Source organism: Ascaphus truei, chromosome 2, assembly GCF_040206685.1.
Source record: "Ascaphus truei isolate aAscTru1 chromosome 2, aAscTru1.hap1, whole genome shotgun sequence".
Lineage (NCBI taxonomy): Eukaryota > Metazoa > Chordata > Amphibia > Anura > Ascaphidae > Ascaphus > Ascaphus truei.
The window spans coordinates 11099373-11123746 of record NC_134484.1 but is presented as its reverse complement, the minus strand read 5'-3'; the positions used below and the strand labels follow the sequence as shown (position 1 = coordinate 11123746).

General features: G+C 50.1%; 1 protein-coding gene across 1 annotated transcript in view; it reads right to left on the bottom strand.

Moving 5' to 3' along the window:
• Nucleotides 1-779: 779 nt before the first annotated feature.
• The window catches only part of ZC3H3 (zinc finger CCCH-type containing 3), a 361466-nt gene continuing 337871 nt past the window's right edge, over nt 780-24374 (bottom strand). Inside the window, exon 12 of the mRNA XM_075581389.1 lies at nt 780-4195. Coding sequence (XP_075437504.1) covers nt 4164-4195 — 32 coding nt within the window. The 3' untranslated portion in view covers nt 780-4163. The remainder of the gene's footprint in view (nt 4196-24374) is intronic.

Genomic DNA, 24374 nt, shown 5'->3' with positions numbered 1-24374 from the left:
TACACGCAAGTCGGTTCCATTGTAGCATCAGAAACTCACGTTCGATCTGTGGGACATGAAAAGGGCAGGTGGGCAGGTGGAATGTGGGACATGAAAAGGGCAGGTGGGCAGGGGAAATGGGGGACATGAAAAGGGCAGGTGGGCAGGTGGAATGTGGGACATGAAAAGGGCAGGTGGAATGTGGGACATGAAAAGGGCAGGTGGAATGTGGGACATGAACAGGGCAGGTGGAATGTGGGACATATGGGCAACCACCAAATATTAGATGAAAGTCAAGGTACCACAATAGTCTATGTTGAGTGCTGTGCCGAACTAGAGTAGAATGAAGTGTTATTCGGGAAATATTATGGTCAATACAGGTTACTCAGGACCAGTTATAATCCTTTCTCTTTGTCACAGTCCCCAATGCAGCCAATTACAGTCCGCAATAATATATATATATATAATCTCTCTGACATTTGAATGTGGTCACAAGTGATTTTCTTTGTTGGCTATATGCTAACGGTGGAGGTTTTTTGTTGCCTTTTTCACCCACCATAACTTAAAATGTGATATGATATATTTGCTACCTACTACATACATTTGCGCTATATTTTTTCTTTTGTACACATAATTATGGATTAGGTTAATCCACATTTAGAGCAGCATTATTTTGAAGCTTTGTGTGATTTCATTTATATATTATTCATATAATCACCACTTTTTTTTTTTTCATACACTCCAATTTGTTTATTCACTATTCTTTATCTGAGCGCTGTTTTTTTCCGTGTGTGTGTGTGTATACACACACACACACACACACACACACACACACACACACACACACACACACACACACACACACACACACACACACACACACACACACACACACACACACGGCTTTCCCTATAATTGTGGGTGCTTGTAAGAACATTAGGTCACTGCTCCCCTCCTTGCTCCTCTGAGGCCGCGGGAGCATGGAAACATTACGAGTTTACAAACGGATTGAAATCGTTCTGTTTGTCTGGTTTATTTAAAGGTGTGCCCTTCCATTACTGCACGCCTAGCCCTGTTAAACACCCAAGACGATTGTGTTACAGGAGTCCCCGTCACCACAGTGAACACCGTAGGCATTGCTACTGTACCCGCACACCTGAAAAATCAAAACGGCAGCAGACACAGTGTTGTAAAACAGATTCGCATTTTATTGAAATGCTATACCATTCTTCACAGGGCGCGTAGCTGATCACAGTGTGATATAGAAAACATGGCACAAATATACCTAAATAAAAGCATTTTACATTAAAAATAAAAACTCCAGGTTCATCTGAACCTCAGGTTACAGTTTAGGATACCCCCCATTTCCTCAGCACCTAAGGAGTTACTGTATCAGCCGCCTTGGTTGTGCTGATTGTGTGATGCCATTGAGGTGACTACTAGGGTACCAGCCCCCCTCTCTAGGATCGTCATACCTTCAATTGTAACAGTGTGAACCATTGTGTAGATCTCACAAGTCGCAATGAAATACTGCAGGACTATCCAGCCCCAACAAGTGCAGTTAGTGCCAGCTGCCTTGTTTGCCATCAATTTGTACACTGGCAGTTTGCTGGATCTAAGATGCACCAGGGAGTTCTTAGTACTGCGCAGCCTGGACACCTCTCCCCCCCCCCCTCCACCTTTTACCTGTCTCCCAGCTGTGCATTTTTAGATGCATGACAATGTGTATTGGCCTTTTTGTCTGCCAGCGGTGGGGAGATGTAAACTCCGCTTTCCATGTCTGCCACTCTGAAACCGTCGGTGTACACAAAATGTAAACGCACACTTCTATTTTTGCACAGATTTCCTGTTAGTTCATCGACTGGATTGTAAAAAAAAAAAAAAAAAAACCCAAACCATCCACATTGTCATGAATAGCCCTATGATACAGGATAAGCGTCTCCGTGCATGTACCTGTGCCAGACATGGGAGAGAAGGGGTGTGTGCGCAGTGTAGAATCCCTATCTTCCGTTACCGATGCCGGAAGTGGGAGAGAATAGGGTGAGCCCAAACAGCCCTTGTAACACCACAGCGGACCTATGCCCAGTGTGATGAAAGTGGCCAACGTGAAGGGGGTGCAGGAATCAGGATGTAAACAGAAACTGGTCTGCATTTAAAGAGTCTCATCTATGGTCCTGTCATATCACAGAAAAGGATCAGACTCAGGTATTGTAGATAAGGGGATTAAGTTGAAGAGTTGGTCAACATACTGTTGGGTGAATACACTGTTCCAAGTCAGAGGTTCTCAACTCTAGTCCTCAAGATCCCCCAACAGGTCAGGTTTTCAAGATAACCTGCTTGAGCACAGGAGCCTCAATCAGTCCCTGCTTCAGCTCAGGTGGCTTAATCAAAGACGGAGCCTCTGATTGAGCCACCTGTGCTGAAGCAGGGACCGATTGAGCCACCTCTGCTGAAGCAGAGGTATATCCTTAAACCTGACCTGTTGGGGGGTCTTGAGAACTGCAGTTAAGAACTCCTGTTCCAAGTAGTGAATTCAAAAAGTGTGGGGACAGATTAAAGGACAGCTGTAGCCAAAGTATCCAATGTATGAGAGTACTTCATGGAGGACCTGTTCCAGTGAAATGAGAGAGGGTACAAGGAGCTCATTTGTGATGGATAAAGTGAAACGATTGTGACAGAAGTTACATTGTAAGAAAGGAACATTAAGGTTTCCTAGGGGTACTGTAACTATTTTGGCCATTGTCGAAGTCACATTTATTTCCCAACTTCTCATGGAACTGGAATAGAACTTACAGGGCGAGTCCTCTCTGTAGGAAATGACCCAAGATGTGTGTGGCTATGCACTGCACTAAGGCTGGGGCCATGGTGCCGCCGAATGTGCGGAGGCGCCGCACGCTGAGCGATCAGTGATCACATCCAGGCGGTGTGCGGGCGCGTGCAAGCGGGAGGGGGCGCGCAGTGCGCAAGAAATCAGTTGAAACGGATATCTTGGCACGATATGCCGGTCACGTGAGCGGTTCGCCCAATGAGGGCGAACCAGCTCCGTGACGCCCCGTCCACAGGGCCAGTGAAAGCACCCACTTCACAGCGAAGGCACCATGCCCGCAGCCTTAGACAGCCCTTGTGCTTGCTAATAGCCAGTAAAGTGACTGGATGTAATTAATGCCAATGATTATTTATCGCTGTTTGGTGAGTTACTGTACCACCAGTAAGCTGAATTCAGCAGGCTACAAGAATCCCACTGCGGGGGTACCGTCAGTTCCAGATAGAAAATACTGCGATTGTCACATTTTTCCCCCCACAGAGCTATAACCAAGTGGCCTGTGCATGGAGGCAGCTTTTATACAAACGCGACACAGAGCATCAATCATCTTGCGCTCTCAGTATGAATATTTGAAGCCGTTTCGGGGAAATACAATGTTTCCATGTGCTCATATAGTCACACTGTAGACCCCCAAGTGCTGCAGAAAGTGGGACGGACAGTCGGGTGAAGATTTAGACCTGCAGTGATATTGCGGGTGGCGAGTACATGTGAGATTGGGCAGTAAATATTGGGAAGAAGTTACAATTAGAATGGAAATCCTATTGGTACTGGGTGAGAAGGATAATCTGAAACATTCTGCAAGTCCTTAAAGAACCAAGTAAGAATTGTTCAGACAATTCCTTCCACACGCAGAGGCTAAAAATAAAGTGATGCTCATTACACAACAAAATTACCACAACAATTAAAAATTTGTTTAACAACCTACTTAAAAAATAATAATATTTGAATACATTTCTATAAAGAAATGACAAATATATTTGGATCTTTAGATGGGCGTTTTCTCAGCGTTGTCAATCTCTCCACTGAGGGGCAAGCTACGCATTACCAAGCAATGCAGTGCTGGCCCCTCATGGCAGAGCCATGGTTATAGATAAGACAGGCTGCCATATCAACCACTAACAGGGCCACACGGCAGGAAAACAGGCCACGTTCGGAACGCCGGCCGCGGAAAACACAGTATACAGACATTTCAAAGAAACCCTGGCATCTGCGCACACACACACACACACACACACACACACACACACACACACACACACAGCCTGTGCCTCTGGGAGTTTAAGGCAGGTATCCTGAGATTTAACCACTGAGGAGGCTTTCTCACGCCGGGATTTCATTCGCAGAGCCCTGACAGGACGGGTCACAGCCGCGGCTTGATCTGGAGCGGTTTGCCTGGGAAAAATAGAAGAAGAAAAAATAAAGAGTTAGGAATGCCGCCTTCGCCGCCTAGCGTCACAGCTGGCTGCAGTGGCAAAGGTCTGTACACAAACAGGTGATAACGGGCAATACCAAAACCGTCTCCGGTTACATAGAGTAGCACAGGCTGTTTTTAGAGCAGTCCCAAACTCTATTTCCAGAGTAATGCTGCCCGTAGCTTTAATGAGGCCGAACATATCCCAGAATCCCTTGTAACAACCAGTGATAGTAACATGATTAAATCTGGTTAAATCTTTACATCTAGAAAGGCATTTTATATCCATTTTCTGAGTGTGTTTGTGTACTGTATTTGTATTTACAGTACTGTGGAGGGTTTTTGTCACTTTTATTTTTACGCAGTACAACTTAATGTCTGGTTATACCCCGTACCAGCTTCACGTTGCACAGCCAGCAACCAACCTCACACTGACCCAAAAGGTGGAAACAGCTGTCTGTGAGTAGGATTACTGGCCCTGCACTTCTGTAACCCAGGCGTGCTGACACAATGTGTAATATGGCAGACATAAGCTTGTAGGGGTCCCTGTTCCAATGGATAAGATGGAAAGAGTGACACATGGCGAGTGCTTATTTGCATGTCATTACCCAGAATCCCTGGCTGCAGTGGAAGCATTGCATGCCAAGAGATAACGGGGAAAGACCGTTTGTAGACTTATCTCAGACATGCAAACGCACAGGTGGGATTTTTGCGTGTGTACATGGTAACATGAAGTTTGACACCCGTTTCCGTGTGTGATGTCAACGTCTTCTAGGGTTGAGGGGTGGTGGGCACAATGATGTTACTGTCATATTTACAAAATGTCACGGTTTTATTAGTTATAGTAAGACGGTCCCTCTAATACGTCTTTAACATTCACTTCCTCCGAGATGTTTGTCTCTTACGCACTGCCATAACTTTTCCTTTCTTCACCCTGACTGAGTATGGAATACTCCATTGTTACCCAATGTTATGAGGACTCCTGGTGCAGAATGATTCGTTACTGGGGCGGTTAAGAAGCAGCTTGGTGCCAGTTCCCCGCTACTGACGGAAAATGTGCCGTCACTGAAAGAGAGGATGGTCAAGGAGTGGAATAATTGGACATCCCCTTGGGACACTCCTGGTTAAGATCTTGTAAACCAGAGTCCGACCAAAAGGAGGCGCATCTTGAGTCAGTAAAGATAAAAACAAGATGATGCCCAAGTTCGGGAGAATGCTGCGTTCCTAAAGACTCCAGGGAATATGTATAAAATATAGTGCAATTTGCTCTAAAACGCAGAGTCAACATTAGCATCGGTCTCCATTTGGCAGCAGGGACGTCTAAAATCTCTTGAATCTTGTTCCTTACATTCGGAGCCGAGCCGATTTATTTGGCGCAAACAAAGGAAAACTGCACGAGTTCTAGGCACAACTTTGGATCCATTGCCTCTCTGCTCCCGTAACTGCTCCTATAATTAGCTCATGGTGCTAGTGAAGCAACATGGGGCAAAAAAAAATGGAGCAAAGCCCCATCATACATGGAGTTAAAAATGCTGCAATTTGCCCCTGTTTTGAAGCAGTGCTCCAGTTTGAGATGCACCATACATATCCCTATAGATTCTTCAGGTGCACCTGGGGGTCACACGGCACCATCGCGTGATCCCGCTAATAACCATTTCAAAAGTATTTACCTTTAACAATAGTTTCCTTCAGCCAAATTCTCCCCCTGCTCGCACTCTAACATGCCTGTTTTGTGACATTGCTAAGAAAAGGTGACTAACTCGGACCCAGTTACTGCAATTTGTGGAATCAGTGCAACATTCCACAGCTTTTATTTATGCCCCAACTTGCTCCTATTGCAGCCACAATGTTTGAAATCAGAAACAATGTACTGTGATGTTGGGATGATTAGGAATTCCTGTGCCTTCTGCTGGTTTTGCCGTGTGCTACCCCCTCTGCTGCCTCAGTGCTAAGCAATGCGTTGCAAGCCCTTCTGTCGGAGAAAGGGTTTGGGAAAATTCCCACCTTCTGAGCCTTTTCAGTCTGGTCATTAAATAGGTATGTGGAAGTCTGACTATATTATCAATGCCGTAATCACTACAAACCATTTCCTCCCAGCCCCGCCTGTACAGTATATCAAAACCAATTTGAAATGCATTTGTTTTAAAACCAATCACCCGCATTTTAACACATTGGTGGGGAAGGCGGGGGCATAACTTGCGCCCCCCAAACCTGTGGCTGCCCCAGTAGCCCACGCTCTCTCTCTCTGCCAAGAGCAGAGAGAATGGAGACGTTGCCGTCGCTAACCCCAACTTCTCCGAGGTCCCTCAGATAAAAACTGTGCTGCCGGCTCCTCCGCTGTGCTAATCACTAGTATCCAGTGTAAGGGGAGGAGCGCCGATACTGTGCTGCTGCTCCTCTGCTGTGCTAATCACTAGTACCCAGTGTAAGGGGAGGAGCGCTGATACTGTGCTGCCGGACCCTCCGCTGTGCTAATCACTAGTACCCAGTGTAAGGAGAGGAGCGCTAATACTGTGCTAATCACTAGTACCCAGTGTAAGGAGAGGAGCGCTGATACTGTGCTGCCGGCTCCTCCGCTCTGCTAATCACTAGTACCCAGTGTAAGGAGAGGAGCGCTGATACTGTGCTGCCGGCTCCTCCGCTGTGCTAATCACTAGTACCCAGTGTAAGGAGAGGAGCGCTGATACTGTGCTGCCGGCTCCTCCGCTGTGCTAATCACTAGTACCCAGTGTAAGGAGAGGAGCGCTGATACTGTGCTGCCGGCTCCTCCGCTGTGCTAATCACTAGTACCCAGTGTAAGGAGAGGAGCGCTGATACTGTGCTAATCACTAGTACCCAGTGTAAGGAGAGGAGCGCTGATACTGTGCTGCCGGCTCCTCCGCTCTGCTAATCACTAGTACCCAGTGTAAGGAGAGGAGCGCTGATACTGTGCTGCTGCTCCTCCACTGTGCTAATCACTAGTACCCAGTGTAAGGAGAGGAGCGCTGATACTGTGCTAATCACTAGTACCCAGTGTAAGGAGAGGAGCGCTGATACTGTGCTAATCACCAGTACCCAGTGTAAGGAGAGGAGCGCTGATACTGTGCTGCCGGCTCCTCTGCTGTGCTAATCACTAGTACCCAGTGTAAGGAGAGGAGCGCTGATACTGTGCTAATCACTAGTACCCAGTGTAAGGAGAGGAGCGCTGATACTGTGCTGCCGGCTCCCCCGCTGTGCTAATCACTAGTACAGAGTGTAAGGAGAGGAGCGCTGATACTGTGCTGCCGGCTCCTCCGCTGTGCTAATCACTAGTACCCAGTGTAAGGAGAGGAGCGCTGATACTGTGCTGCTGCTCCTCCACTGTGCTAATCACTAGTACCCAGTGTAAGGAGAGGAGCGCTGATACTGTGCTGCCGGCTCCTCCGCTGTGCTAATCACTAGTACCCAGTGTAAGGAGAGGAGCGCTGATACTGTGCTGCCGGCTCCTCCGATGTGCTAATCACTAGTACCCAGTGTAAGGGGAGGAGCGCTGATACTGTGCTGCCGGCTCCTCCGCTGTGCTAATCACTAGTACCCAGTGTAAGGAGAGGAGCGCTGATACTGTGCTGCTGCTGCTCCTCCGCTGTGCTAATCACTAGTACCCAGTGTAAGGCGAGGAGCGCCGATACTGTGCTGCCGGCTCCTCCGCTTTGCTAATCACTAGTACCCAGTGTAAGGGGAGGAGCGCTGATACTGTGCTGCCGGCTCCTCCGCTGTGCTAATCACCAGTACCCAGTGTAAGGAGAGGAGCACTGATACTGTGCTAATCACTAGTACCCAGTGTAAGGAGAGGAGCGCTGATACTGTGCTAATCACCAGTACCCAGTGTAAGGAGAGGAGCGCTGATACTGTGCTAATCACTAGTACCCAGTGTAAGGAGAGGAGCGCTGATACTGTGCTGCCGGCTCCTCCGCTGTGCTAATCACTAGTACCCAGTGTAAGGAGAGGAGCGCTGATACTGTGCTGCCGGCTCCTCCGCTGTGCTAATCACTAGTACCCAGTGTAAGGAGAGGAGCGCTGATACTGTGCTGCCGGCTCCTCCGCTGTACTAATCACTAGTACCCAGTGTAAGGAGAGGAGCGCTGATACTGTGCTGCCGCCTCCTCCGCTGTGCTAATCACTAGTACCCAGTGTAAGAAGAGGAGTGCTGATACTGTGCTGCCGGCTCCTCCGCTGTGCTAATCACTAGTACCCAGTGTAAGGAGAGGAGCGCTGATACTGTGCTGCCGGCTCCTCCGCTGTGCTAATCACTAGTACCCAGTGTAAGGGGAGGAGCGCTGATACTGTGCTGCCGGCTCCTCCGCTGTGCTAATCACTAGTACCCAGTGTAAGAAGAGGAGCGCTGATACTGTGCTAATCACTAGTACCCAGTGTAAGGAGAGGAGCGCTGATACTGTGCTGCCGGCTCCCCCGCTGTGCTAATCACTAGTACAGAGTGTAAGGAGAGGAGCGCTGATACTGTGCTGCCGGCTCCTCCGCTGTGCTAATCACTAGTACCCAGTGTAAGGAGAGGAGCGCTGATACTGTGCTGCCGGCTCCTCCGCTGTGCTAATCACTAGTACCCAGTGTAAGGAGAGGAGCGCTGATACTGTGCTGCCGGCTCCTCCGCTGTGCTAATCACTAGTACCCAGTGTAAGGGGAGGAGCGCTGATACTGTGCTGCCGGCTCCTCCGCTGTGCTAATCACTAGTACCCAGTGTAAGGAGAGGAGCGCTGCTACTGTGCTAATCACTAGTACCCAGTGTAAGGCGAGGAGCGCCGATACTGTGCTGCCAGTTCCTCCGCTTTGCTAATCACTAGTACCCAGTGTAAGGGGAGGAGCGCTGATACTGTGCTGCCGGCTCCTCCGCTGTGCTAATCACTAGTACCCAGTGTAAGGGGAGGAGCGCTGATACTGTGCTGCCGGCTCCTCCGCTGTGCTAATCACCAGTACCCAGTGTAAGGAGAGGAGCACTGATACTGTGCTAATCACTAGTACCCAGTGTAAGGAGAGGAGCGCTGATACTGTGCTAATCACTAGTACCCAGTGTAAGGAGAGGAGCGCTGATACTGTGCTGCCGGCTCCTCCGCTGTGCTAATCACTAGTACCCAGTGTAAGGAGAGGAGCGCTGATACTGTGCTGCCGGCTCCTCCGCTGTGCTAATCACTAGTACCCAGTGTAAGGAGAGGAGCGCTGATACTGTGCTGCCGGCTCCTCCGCTGTGCTAATCACTAGTACCCAGTGTAAGGAGAGGAGCGCTGATACTGTGCTGCCGGCTCCTCCGCTGTGCTAATCACTAGTACCCAGTGTAAGGGGAGGAGCGCCGATACTGTGCTGCTGCTCCTCTGCTGTGCTAATCACTAGCACCCAGTGTAAGGGGAGGAGCGCTGATACTGTGCTGCCGGCTCCTCCGCTGTGCTAATCACTAGTACCCAGTGTAAGGAGAGGAGCGCTGATACTGTGCTGCTGCTCCTCCACTGTGCTAATCACTAGTACCCAGTGTAAGGAGAGGAGCGCTGATACTGTGCTAATCACTAGTACCCAGTGTAAGGAGAGGAGCGCTGATACTGTGCTGCCGGCTCCTCTGCTGTGCTAATCACCAGTACCCAGTGTAAGGAGAGGAGCGCTGATACTGTGCTGCCGGCTCCCCCGCTGTGCTAATCACTAGTACCCAGTGTAAGGAGAGGAGCGCTGAAACTGTGCAGCCGGCTCCTCCGCTGTGCTAATCACTAGTACCCAGTGTAAGGAGAGGAGCGCTGATACTGTGCTGCCGGCTCCTCTGCTGTGCTAATCACTAGTACCCAGTGTAAGGGGAGGAGCGCTGATACTGTGCTGCCGGCTCCTCCGCTGTGCTAATCACTAGTACCCAGTGTAAGGAGAGGAGCGCTGCTACTGTGCTAATCACTAGTACCCAGTGTAAGGCGAGGAGCGCCGATACTGTGCTGCCGGCTCCTCCGCTTTGCTAATCACTAGTACCCAGTGTAAGGGGAGGAGCGCTGATACTGTGCTGCCGGCTCCTCCGCTGTGCTAATCACCAGTACCCAGTGTAAGGAGAGGAGCACTGATACTGTGCTAATCACTAGTACCCAGTGTAAGGAGAGGAGCGCTGATACTGTGCTAATCACCAGTACCCAGTGTAAGGAGAGGAGCGCTGATACTGTGCTAATCACTAGTACCCAGTGTAAGGAGAGGAGCGCTGATACTGTGCTGCCGGCTCCTCCGCTGTGCTAATCACTAGTACCCAGTGTAAGGAGAGGAGCGCTGATACTGTGCTGCCGGCTCCTCCGCTGTGCTAATCACTAGTACCCAGTGTAAGGAGAGGAGCGCTGATACTGTGCTGCTGCTCCTCCGCTGTGCTAATCACTAGTACCCAGTGTAAGGAGAGGAGCGCTGATACTGTGCTGCCGCTCCTCCGCCGTGCTAATCACTAGTACCCAGTGTAAGGAGAGGAGCACTGATTCTGTGCTGCCGGCTCCTCCGCTGTGCTAATCACTAGTACCCAGTGTAAGGAGAGGAGCGCTGATACTGTGCTAATCACTAGTACCCAGTGTAAGGAGAGGAGCGCTGATACTGTGCTAATCACCAGTACCCAGTGTAAGGAGAGGAGCGCTGATACTGTGCTAATCACTAGTACCCAGTGTAAGGAGAGGAGCACTGATACTGTGCTGCCGGCTCCTCCGATGTGCTAATCACTAGTACCCAGTGTAAGAAGAGGAGCGCTGATACTGTGCTGCTTGCTCCTCCGCTGTGCTAATCACTAGTCCCAGTGTAAGGAGAGGAGCGCTGATACTGTGCTGCCGCCTCCTCCGCTGTGCTAATCACTAGTACCCAGTGTAAGGAGAGGAGCGCTGATACTGTGCTGCCGCCTCCTCCGCTGTGCTAATCACTAGTACCCAGTGTAAGGAGAGGAGCGCTGATACTGTGCTGCCGGCTCCTCCGCTGTGCTAATCACTAGTACCCAGTGTAAGAAGAGGAGCGCTGATACTGTGCTGCCGGCTCCTCCGCTGTGCTAATCACTAGTACCCAGTGTAAGGAGAGGAGCGCTGATACTGTGCTAATCACTAGTACCCAGTGTAAGGAGAGGAGCGCTGATACTGTGCTGCCGGCTCCTCCGCTGTGCTAATCACTAGTACCCAGTGTAAGGAGAGGAGCGCTGATACTGTACTGCCGGCTCCTCCGCTGTGCTAATCACTAGTACCCAGTGTAAGAAGAGGAGCGCTGATACTGTGCTGCCGGCTCCTCCGCTGTGCTAATCACTAGTACCCAGTGTAAGGAGAGGAGCGCTGATACTGTGCTGCTGCTCCTCCGCTGTGCTAATCACTAGTACCCAGTGTAAGGAGAGGAGCGCTGATACTGTGCTGCCGCTCCTCCGCTGTGCTAATCACTAGTACCCAGTGTAAGGAGAGGAGCGCTGATACTGTGCTGCCGGCTCCTCCGCTGTGCTAATCACTAGTACCCAGTGTAAGGAGAGGAGCGCTGATACTGTGCTGCCGGCTCCTCCGCTGTGCTAATCACTAGTACCCAGTGTAAGGAGAGGAGCGCTGATACTGTGCTGCCGGCTCCTCCGCTGTACTAATCACTAGTACCCAGTGTAAGGAGAGGAGCGCTGATACTGTGCTGCCGCCTCCTCCGCTGTGCTAATCACTAGTACCCAGTGTAAGAAGAGGAGTGCTGATACTGTGCTGCCGGCTCCTCCGCTGTGCTAATCACTAGTACCCAGTATAAGGAGAGGAGCGCTGATACTGTGCTGCCGGCTCCTCCGCTGTGCTAATCACTAGTACCCAGTGTAAGGGGAGGAGCGCTGATACTGTGCTGCCGGCTCCTCCGCTGTGCTAATCACTAGTACCCAGTGTAAGAAGAGGAGCGCTGATACTGTGCTAATCACTAGTACCCAGTGTAAGGAGAGGAGCGCTGATACTGTGCTGCCGGCTCCCCCGCTGTGCTAATCACTAGTACAGAGTGTAAGGAGAGGAGCGCTGATACTGTGCTGCCGGCTCCTCCGCTGTGCTAATCACTAGTACCCAGTGTAAGGAGAGGAGCGCTGATACTGTGCTGCCGGCTCCTCCGCTGTGCTAATCACTAGTACCCAGTGTAAGGAGAGGAGCGCTGATACTGTGCTGCCGGCTCCTCCGCTGTGCTAATCACTAGTACCCAGTGTAAGGGGAGGAGCGCTGATACTGTGCTGCCGGCTCCTCCGCTGTGCTAATCACTAGTACCCAGTGTAAGGAGAGGAGCGCTGCTACTGTGCTAATCACTAGTACCCAGTGTAAGGCGAGGAGCGCCGATACTGTGCTGCCAGTTCCTCCGCTTTGCTAATCACTAGTACCCAGTGTAAGGGGAGGAGCGCTGATACTGTGCTGCCGGCTCCTCCGCTGTGCTAATCACTAGTACCCAGTGTAAGGGGAGGAGCGCTGATACTGTGCTGCCGGCTCCTCCGCTGTGCTAATCACTAGTACCCAGTGTAAGGAGAGGAGCGCTGATACTGTGCTGCCGGCTCCTCCGCTGTGCTAATCACTAGTACCCAGTGTAAGGAGAGGAGCGCTGATACTGTGCTGCCGGCTCCTCCGCTGTGCTAATCACTAGTACCCAGTGTAAGGAGAGGAGCGCTGATACTGTGCTGCCGGCTCCTCCGCTGTGCTAATCACTAGTACCCAGTGTAAGGGGAGGAGCGCCGATACTGTGCTGCTGCTCCTCTGCTGTGCTAATCACCAGTACCCAGTGTAAGGAGAGGAGCACTGATACTGTGCTAATCACTAGTACCCAGTGTAAGGAGAGGAGCGCTGATACTGTGCTAATCACTAGTACCCAGTGTAAGGAGAGGAGCGCTGATACTGTGCTGCCGGCTCCTCCGCTGTGCTAATCACTAGTACCCAGTGTAAGGAGAGGAGCGCTGATACTGTGCTGCCGGCTCCTCCGCTGTGCTAATCACTAGTACCCAGTGTAAGGAGAGGAGCGCTGATACTGTGCTGCCGGCTCCTCCGCTGTGCTAATCACTAGTACCCAGTGTAAGGAGAGGAGCGCTGATACTGTGCTGCCGGCTCCTCCGCTGTGCTAATCACTAGTACCCAGTGTAAGGGGAGGAGCGCCGATACTGTGCTGCTGCTCCTCTGCTGTGCTAATCACTAGCACCCAGTGTAAGGGGAGGAGCGCTGATACTGTGCTGCCGGCTCCTCCGCTGTGCTAATCACTAGTACCCAGTGTAAGGAGAGGAGCGCTGATACTGTGCTGCTGCTCCTCCACTGTGCTAATCACTAGTACCCAGTGTAAGGAGAGGAGCGCTGATACTGTGCTAATCACTAGTACCCAGTGTAAGGAGAGGAGCGCTGATACTGTGCTGCCGGCTCCTCTGCTGTGCTAATCACCAGTACCCAGTGTAAGGAGAGGAGCGCTGATACTGTGCTGCCGGCTCCCCCGCTGTGCTAATCACTAGTACCCAGTGTAAGGAGAGGAGCGCTGAAACTGTGCAGCCGGCTCCTCCGCTGTGCTAATCACTAGTACCCAGTGTAAGGAGAGGAGCGCTGATACTGTGCTGCCGGCTCCTCTGCTGTGCTAATCACTAGTACCCAGTGTAAGGGGAGGAGCGCTGATACTGTGCTGCCGGCTCCTCCGCTGTGCTAATCACTAGTACCCAGTGTAAGGAGAGGAGCGCTGCTACTGTGCTAATCACTAGTACCCAGTGTAAGGCGAGGAGCGCCGATACTGTGCTGCCGGCTCCTCCGCTTTGCTAATCACTAGTACCCAGTGTAAGGGGAGGAGCGCTGATACTGTGCTGCCGGCTCCTCCGCTGTGCTAATCACCAGTACCCAGTGTAAGGAGAGGAGCACTGATACTGTGCTAATCACTAGTACCCAGTGTAAGGAGAGGAGCGCTGATACTGTGCTAATCACCAGTACCCAGTGTAAGGAGAGGAGCGCTGATACTGTGCTAATCACTAGTACCCAGTGTAAGGAGAGGAGCGCTGATACTGTGCTGCCGGCTCCTCCGCTGTGCTAATCACTAGTACCCAGTGTAAGGAGAGGAGCGCTGATACTGTGCTGCCGGCTCCTCCGCTGTGCTAATCACTAGTACCCAGTGTAAGGAGAGGAGCGCTGATACTGTGCTGCTGCTCCTCCGCTGTGCTAATCACTAGTACCCAGTGTAAGGAGAGGAGCGCTGATACTGTGCTGCCGCTCCTCCGCCGTGCTAATCACTAGTACCCAGTGTAAGGAGAGGAGCACTGATTCTGTGCTGCCGGCTCCTCCGCTGTGCTAATCACTAGTACCCAGTGTAAGGAGAGGAGCGCTGATACTGTGCTAATCACTAGTACCCAGTGTAAGGAGAGGAGCGCTGATACTGTGCTAATCACCAGTACCCAGTGTAAGGAGAGGAGCGCTGATACTGTGCTAATCACTAGTACCCAGTGTAAGGAGAGGAGCACTGATACTGTGCTGCCGGCTCCTCCGATGTGCTAATCACTAGTACCCAGTGTAAGAAGAGGAGCGCTGATACTGTGCTGCTTGCTCCTCCGCTGTGCTAATCACTAGTCCCAGTGTAAGGAGAGGAGCGCTGATACTGTGCTGCCGGCTCCTCCGCTCTGCTAATCACTAGTACCCAGTGTAAGGAGAGGAGCGCTGATACTGTGCTGCCGGCTCCTCCGCTGTGCTAATCACTAGTACCCAGTGTAAGAAGAGGAGCGCTGATACTGTGCTGCCGGCTCCTCCGCTGTGCTAATCACTAGTACCCAGTGTAAGGAGAGGAGCGCTGATACTGTGCTAATCATTAGTACCCAGTGTAAGGAGAGGAGCGCTGATACTGTGCTGCCGGCTCCTCCGCTGTGCTAATCACTAGTACCCAGTGTAAGGAGAGGAGCGCTGATACTGTACTGCCGGCTCCTCCGCTGTGCTAATCACTAGTACCCAGTGTAAGAAGAGGAGCGCTGATACTGTGCTGCCGGCTCCTCCGCTGTGCTAATCACTAGTACCCAGTGTAAGGAGAGGAGCGCTGATACTGTGCTGCTGCTCCTCCGCTGTGCTAATCACTAGTACCCAGTGTAAGGAGAGGAGCGCTGATACTGTGCTGCCGCTCCTCCGCTGTGCTAATCACTAGTACCCAGTGTAAGGAGAGGAGCGCTGATACTGTGCTGCCGGCTCCTCCGCTGTGCTAATCACTAGTACCCAGTGTAAGGAGAGGAGCGCTGATACTGTGCTGCCGGCTCCTCCGCTGTGCTAATCACTAGTACCCAGTGTAAGAAGAGGAGCGCTGATACTGTGCTGCCGGCTCCTCCGCTGTGCTAATCACTAGTACCCAGTGTAAGGAGAGGAGCGCTGATACTGTGCTAATCACTAGTACCCAGTGTAAGGAGAGGAGCACTGATTCTGTGCTGCCGGCTCCTCCGCTGTGCTAATCACTAGTACCCAGTGTAAGGAGAGGAGCACTGATTCTGTGCTGCCGGCTCCTCCGCTGTGCTAATCACTAGTACCCAGTGTAAGGAGAGGAGCGCTGATACTGTGCTGCCGGCTCCTCCGCTGTGCTAATCACTAGTACCCAGTGTAAGGAGAGGAGCGCTGATACTGTGCTGCCGGCTCCTCCGCTGTGCTAATCACTAGCACCCAGTGTAAGAAGAGGAGCGCTGATACTGTACTGCCGGCTCCTCCGCTGTGCTAATCACTAGTACCCAGTGTAAGGAGAGGAGCGCTGATACTGTGCTAATCACTAGTACCCAGTGTAAGGAGAGGAGCGCTGATACTGTGCTGCCGGCTCCTCCGCTGTGCTAATCACTAGTACCCAGTGTAAGGAGAGGAGCGCTGATACTGTACTGCCGGCTCCTCCGCTGTGCTAATCACTAGTACCCAGTGTAAGAAGAGGAGCGCTGATACTGTGCTGCTGGCTCCTCCGCTGTGCTAATCACTAGTACCCAGTGTAAGGAGAGGAGCGCTGATACTGTGCTGCTGCTCCTCCGCTGTGCTAATCACTAGTACCCAGTGTAAGGAGAGGAGCGCTGATACTGTGCTGCCGCTCCTCCGCTGTGCTAATCACTAGTACCCAGTGTAAGGAGAGGAGCACTGATTCTGTGCTGCCGGCTCCTCCGCTGTGCTAATCACTAGTACCCAGTGTAAGGAGAGGAGCGCTGATACTGTGCTGCCGGCTCCTCCGCTGTGCTAATCACTAGTACCCAGTGTAAGGAGAGGAGCGCTGATACTGTGCTAATCACTAGTACCCAGTGTAAGGAGAGGAGCGATGATAGTGTGCTAATCACCAGTACCCAGTGTAAGGAGAGGAGCGCTGATACTGTGCTAATCACTAGTACCCAGTGTAAGGAGAGGAGCGCTGATACTGTACTGCCGGCTCCTCCGCTGTGCTAATCACTAGTACCCAGTGTAAGGAGAGGAGCGCTGATACTGTGCTGCCGGCTCCTCCGCTGTGCTAATCACTAGTACCCAGTGTAAGAAGAGGAGCGCTGATACTGTGCTGCCGGCTCCTCCGCTGTGCTAATCACTAGTACCCAGTGTAAGGAGAGGAGCGCTGATACTGTGCTGCCGGCTCCTCCGCTGTGCTAATCACTAGTACCCAGTGTAAGGAGAGGAGCGCTGATACTGTGCTGCCGCCTCCTCCGCTGTGCTAATCACTAGTACCCAGTGTAAGGCGAGGAGCAGGACAGAATTAACTAGAACACCGGTATTAAGCAGCTGACCGGAGCGCGCACGGAGAAGCTGTTACTTATGGCTGCCATATCCCTTCTGCCACACTCTCAAAAAAAAGCACAGCCACCCACTCAAATTCCTCCCCTAGTATACACATACATCTATGTACAATCACACCTGACTTACCCCATTCATTTCAACAGGTATTATACTCTTCAGTGGAACTGCACCTTTAAGACTCTGGGGGTATATTAACACAGCCGTTCGGTCTGGACACTAAGCCCTCATGTCTGATGTGTCATCTCGTCTCACTGCAACCCATCGCAGTGGACACACACGGTCCTGTTGGCTGATGTTCCTGAATTCTGGCAGATCGAGGATGCCTAAAAGGGCTCTGTGCTGGGAGCCAGCAGGATATGGTTACTATGTTTGTGAGCTTGGTGAGTACAGGCCTGTGCAGCTGGGCATTCCTGCTGACAGAGTCTGCACAGGACAGCGGTGATGGACACAGTGCAGAGGGGTGAAGGCAGCTCATGTACCGTACTATAGCTAGAATTAAACTTCTGCCACTCTGCCATCACATCAGGGATTGTCAGTTTAAATATAGGGCCTCTTACAAGCCTTACTTAGTCGCTCTCTACACACACATACACGCGCACACACACACACACACACACAGTTTGTGAACCCCTTAACCCTTTAGGAGTTTCGCATATTTCAAACCTAAAATGCGATTAGATCTTAATCTATGTCTTACTAATACATAAAGATAACCTGAAAAAATGAGACAAAAACATGATAACTTTTCAATATTTATTTATCAACAAATGATTCAAAATTCAATATCCATGTGTGAAAAGCTATATGAACCTTTAGATTCTGTACCTGGTGGGGCCCCCTTGAGCAGCAATGACTTCAGCCAAGCGTTTCCTGTAACTGCTGGTCAGTCTCACATCAGTTTTGAGGAATTTTGGCCCATTCCTCCTTTCAGAACTGCTTCAACTCCGTGACGTTTGAGGGCTTCCTTGCATGTACAACTCGCGTCAGGTCCGGCCACAACATTTCGACGGGGTTAGGTCCTGATTTTGACTGGGCCATTCTAAAATGTGGAATTTCTTTTTCTGCAGCAATTCTTTTGTAGATCTGCTTGTATGGTTAGGATCATGGTCATGCTGCACGACCCACTTTGGCTTCAGCTTGTGGACGGGTGGCCTGACAATCTCCTCTGGAATCTTCTGCTACAATGCAGAATCCATGGTTGTGTCAATTATGGTAAGCCGTCCAGGTCCTCAGGCAGTAAAGCAGCCCCAATCCTTCACAATCTCACCATCATCCTTGATGGTTGGGATGATGGTTTTCTGTTAGAACGCAGTGTTTGGTTTTCGCCAAACAAAGTTTCTCATTGAGACCAAAAAGTTCTACCTTTGACTCGTCTATCAAGAGAACATTGTTCCAGAAGCCTTGCGAATCATCTGGTGAAGAAAAAAATGTGAACTAGCGCTAAAGTGTAATACACAGTGTGATATTAAAAAACTTATAATAAAGGATGGCTGCCCGGTGATACTGCCAGTACTAACAGAATAAACCAAAATAAAGAAAAACCTGGCGCCAAATAGTCAGTGGAATGTCCTGTACTCCTCAAGGGATCCGCACACTTGCTCGACAGACCATGCAAAGAAAAGAACACAAACAAACAAAAATCATAGCGCAACACTGTAGGGTAAGCAGTACTGCACTAATACACACAAACAGTTAAGAATCCTAGCGACTATTAAAATAATTATTTATTAAAAAGAACTATGCCAAGACCGACAATGGCAAATTCCTTGTATTTGCCATTGTCGGTCTTGGCATAGTTCTTTTTAATAAATAATTATTTTAATAGTCGCTAGGATTCTTAACTGTTTGTGTGTATTAGTGCAGTACTGCTTACCCTACAGTGTTGCGCTATGATTTTTGTTTGTTTGTGTTCTTTTCTTTGCATGGTCTGTCGAGCAAGTGTGCGGATCCCTTGAGGAGTACAGGACATTCCACTGACTATTTGGCGCCAGGTTTTTCTTTATCTTGCGAATCATCTACTGTATGTGCTCTTTGGGAAACTTTAGATGGGCAGTAATGTTCTTTTTAGAGAGCAGTGATTTCCTCCTGACTATCCTTCCATGGACACCATTCTTGTTCAGTCTTTTTCTGATAGTTAAATCATGAACACTCACATTAGCCGAGGCGAGAGAAGTTTGCAGATCCTTGGATGTTACTCATTGGATGTTACTCAGTGGTTCTTTGTGACTTCCAGGATGATTTGCCGGGTTTGTTCTTGGAGAGATTTTGGTAAGACGACCGCTCCTGGGTAGAGTGACTGTGGTCTTGAACTTTCTCCATTTGTAGACTATCAGCCAGTGGATTGGTGGAGCCCCGAATCCTTAGAAATGATTTTGCAACCCTTTCTAGACTGATGAGCATCAATAACTGGTTTTTTGAGGTCCTCCGAGTTTTATTTTGATCCTGGCATGACTTGTTTCCACAAACCTGTATGGTGAATACCAAACTCACAAACTTTCTGATCTTTATATAGGGTGGGGGCTCGAAAAAGCACATCTGAAGATCTACCTAATTATTTAAACATCTCATTCTAATCATCCCCTTTAATTTAGGTGATAAAAACTAGGGTTTCACTTACTTTTGCACATACCATTACTCACTGTTTGTCCAATTCATATATCATTTTGTCTCAAAAGATATGGAATTGGTTAATATAAACCCTATTTGATATTTTAGAAAAGACTGGTTTTGATTCAAGGTTATCATGGAAAAATGATGGCATTTCCGTAAGGGGTTCACAAACTTTTTCTCGCCACTGTGCATACATATACTGTACATATAAATATACAGACACACTGTTAAACTTCACCTGATATAAATGTATTTCTTTTTGCAACATGAATATGTCTATACAACCAATATAATGTATCGCTATAACGTTTAATGTCTACACACTCCTTTGTAAACGTTTCTGTTCTCTCCAACTTCCCCAGTTACTTTGGCAACTTCATATTGTAACTGCTGAGCACGTAGTCTCATATAGTCCTCTGTTCTGCATTGGAGTCTCCAAAGTAGCATGTGCTGGGAAGCAGTCTTCTTGCTTGGGAAAATGTCAGCACCATTCATTCTAATGAAGCTGAAATATTCCTAGTAAAGGTTCACAGCATACTACCCAAGGGCCAGAGAGAGAAGCTCCCCAGGCTACCGACTCTTCCATATGTTGCCTAGAAATCAACACTACAAGAAGTGGGCTAGACCACTGAACATGGTAAGTGTGTGTGGGGTGAAAAATGGGACTAAACTGGCTGTGTCCTGTGTGCACGCTAGGAGGGAACGCTTCCCACATGGCCCTTGGCAAACCATTGAATGATAGGATGACAGAATCAGAAACATCTGCTACGGAGGGCCCAACAGGCTGATTGTAGGCTTCATAACTCGCTCTTAGATGCTGCAAGACTGATGCAGAGTACTCAAAACCACGTACTAATTATCACAAACCAAATGACCCGTTAGGGGCCACGCCACCCAACTCGACAAATTCACTTTACTAAGAGCAGAGAGGAAGTAATGAAACAGAACCACTGAGATTGGAGCATGGTACAATGCTCCACAGACACTGCACAATGCTTAGTAACAGCATTATGTTTGGGACCACCTAGCTGGAATTGCACCTTCAAGCAGGAACAAGTATGAATATAGCCTGAATAAATGCAACATGATCTATTTAATCAGGGCTAGTTTGAAGTGCTGGTTTGTTCCTGTGTATTACAGATGTAGCCGGACTCCCTGTCCCCGGCGCCTCGGTCGAAGAAGAAAAAGCCAGCAACCGTGGAGACCAGATCTGTGGCAATCAAGCTGCACGGGGTTCGTGCTCCCAAATGGGACGCCCCACAGCATTAAGCCCCTGGACAATAAGGTTAGCTACAGCTGCTGAGGACCAAGGACAGGGGTGGCCAACTCCAGTCCTCAAGGGCCACCAACAGGTCTGGTTTTCAGGATATCCTTGCTTCAGTACAGGTGGCTAAGTCATTGTGCTGAAGCAGGGATATCCTTAAAACCTGACCTGTTGGTGGCCATTGAGGACTGGAGTTAGCCACTCCTGACCCAGGAGGCGCTCTTTCTCCCCGTGTCCCTACATTTGTCATAAGGGTTTCTGCTCGTTCAACTTTATAACTATAACTTGACAGCAGTGAGATCGTAGCAGCTACCCAACAGTGGGAGAGGTGATCCTACATTTGATTACGGTCACTAGCCTTCTCAGGTCACATCACCCTCCAGAGAGAGAGAGACACATTCCTGTGTGAGGATGGCTGGCTTATTAGAACAGTGCATTTCCCACAGGGACGCGTGGGACAGAGCCGTGCGTCTAGCAGCAGTGACATTACTCCCCTGCCATCCACTGGCGCAGCTACAATGTTCACCAGGGTTTCTTCCCGTGTCCTTGGCGTGCAGCCAGCTTGTATTTACTATAGCTCATGCGTGTGGGGTGGAAGCTGCGCCCCGGACAGCGTTTCGTCATCGTACTAACCCTTTCCCTGCCAGGGGCACTAGCATTGCAGCACCGCAAGGGTTCATAATGGCAGCCATTGTGACATTTGTACGACTAATAACTCAAGAACGTCAGCTCCTGTGGGCAGGGAACTCCTTCCTTTAGTCTTATATATGTACTCATGTCATACAATGTTATCATCCTCCCTCCCCCTTGTACTGCGCTGCGGAATATGCTGGCACCATACAAATAAACGATGATAACCCAGATCACTGCAACCTTGGCATGAAGGCAGCTTCCTTGTCTCATCTACTGTAGGTACGATCACCTAACTAGTCCCTGATGAGAGCAGAGTGTATTGTGTCTTCTGTGCAGTTTGTCCTTGTGCATCGTAACTATAAAGCAGACATTACAAAAAGCGCCTCGCCCGAGCAATTCATTCCCCATACAATAAATGCTGGCAGTGGGACTTGGGCTCTGTAATGTTTTTAGGCCTATTACCCCATTTCTCCCCTGAATAAAGAGAACAAGAGTATATTTCAAGGTGCGCATGGAGGGCCCTGGCTTCTTTGTGTTCTTCGACACGCTTTTCATTTTAAAAGCCCCATAAATATGCAAATGATCCCACAATCACGAGAGCAGGACTCCCCATAGAAGAGGCAGGACAAAACAGCTGGCATCATTTCCTACATCAGGGTGGCAGATTGCCCGCAGTTAAAATGGGTTGAAACAGGCTGGCTCTGCATATTAACTGCTTCAGAGCTGGAGGGGCAAGAAATTGAATGCCCCCCCACCCCCATCCCTTTAACACACAAAGAGTGAAGGTGGGCAGTGGGAGATTCCGGATATACTGATCAGGGTATCTGTTGTGGTTGTCTACTAAGCTTGTATTAGCAAAATATACAAGACACACATTCCTTAATGCATCCACCCCAACAAGCAATGCCCCTTTAACATACTATAATTAGGATCCCTTATCTCATTAAGGGGGTAATGGCTGCTTCCGAGTATATTGAATTACCCCTTAAATGATCAACAGCGGACAAAATGAAAGTAACATTCCTGGACTGAAATAAGCAGCGCACTCATCCAGTGACATATAATATCGCCATTCTCCTAGCCTCAAGAAACTATTCTCATATAGGCAGCCCCCACATAGCAGGAGAAATAAATAAACAATGTATCAATGTAACTGGCGTCCGCAGAGAGATGCCATCACGCTTAACCCTTTGGATGCCAGCGGGGCTGTGGCACCGCAGTGTGATTGCTTCTGCGGCGATCACATGATTCTGGAGCGCTCTTCCCTCTGAAACTTCAGAAGATATTTCTGCTGTTCCGTTTCAGCAAACCTATGCGGCTTAACTCATACGGTGGGGGGGGGGGGTTACAGGTGCCCCTATAAGGGCTCGCTCAGACAGGCTGCTACGGCAGCTTGCTAGCGTTCGCGACCCCGCCACTCGCTCCTGCAGCACAGCGATCTGTGCTCCAATCGCAGGAGGCAGATCGCTGCGTTTGGGGGCGTGTATGAGCGCGTCACGGAGCTGGTTCGCCTTTATTGGCTGAACCAGCTCGCGTCACGCGACTGTAGCCCCAAATAAAAATTTGGGTTGTGCTGGCAAAATGTCGCAGCGACAACGCTGCACTTTGCCGCCGGTGGAGTTTTCAGTTTGAAAACTCGCACCGCACAACCCAAATTTGCCACGGATGTGCGCGCCAGCCTAAGGGCGGGAGCACACATGGCGCTTCGCCTCGTGCACGCGCCTCCGTCTGCTGGGCGATGTGTGAACATCCCCAGCAGACGGAATGATCCACGAGCGGGCGGGGGAGCAAGCGTTAAATAATGAGAATAATAAATAAAATAATAACCCCCCCCCCCCCCCTGTCCCCCAGCAATTTCAGCAGCCAATCCATGAAAACGTCTCGACATTGATTGGCTGCTGAAACTGACGTCGCGCTGCTGCAGCCTGGGATCACACATTCGAAAGACTCCCGCTACAGCAGCGGCGATGACGCCTAGCTGCGCAGCCAATGGTAGTTTCAACAATGAACACTACCATTGGCCGCCAGGGGTCAGTGACGAACACGCGCGCGCACATCGCGTAGCGCTGTGTGCGCGCCAGCCCATAGAAGAACCTGGTGGAAGTACAGCACAGATGTAGCAAGGCTTACTGCTTCGGGTACCAGGGCAAACCGTGGGACCGCGACTGCCCCTGGAGGATTATTGGTGTGGGTGTGGGGGGGGGGGGGAGAGAGGGGGAGCGAGAACAGATCGGGAAGCAGGGAGCGACCGCGCCGGCACTTTCTCCGGAGCTGCGGCTTAAAGCCTTTCCAGCTGCAGCTTCGGAGACAGTGTCGCCACATCTGTATGTATGTATGTGACAAGGTCCCCTGTGACAGGGCAATATATGTCCACAGGGCACCGAAGTGGTTCAAATCAAATTATTAGGCTACACATCCATCATGTCCTAGTGGCAGCCGATACCAAAAAGATAACCATGACTGCCCGAGCAGATACCACAGGAATACGGACTAATCCGTGTGTTTTACATAACCGCGTCGGCGAGCGAGCGTTTATATGAATGAAATGTTAGGGAAGCTGCTGAGCGACGTTATTTTACTGCATAGTTTTATTTTGAAGATCTGTTTTTGCCCTTTCGGGAGACGCTTGAATTGTTAAGATCTGATGCGTCGCTCAGGAGATATGAACTGTTGATATATTAAGCATCCGGGAGGACAAAATGGAGCTCTGCCAACAGCCCAGTGCAGTCCAAAACCACTGAGAATCATCATTTCGATCACTAGACAGAGGAGTACGTGCTTAGGGGGCAGGACAGTAAGGCTTGGGGGTGGGGGGGGGGCGTAGACAGGGGGGGAGGTTGCTGCCTTAATAGGTACAAGATTAAGGAATAAAAACATCGATCTTGAACATGTGCTTCTGTAAATCAGGGTCCCTTAGATCGCCCGGAGTAGGATTGGAAGAATCACTGTATTGCTAGCCTGGCTCCATCTGGCAGT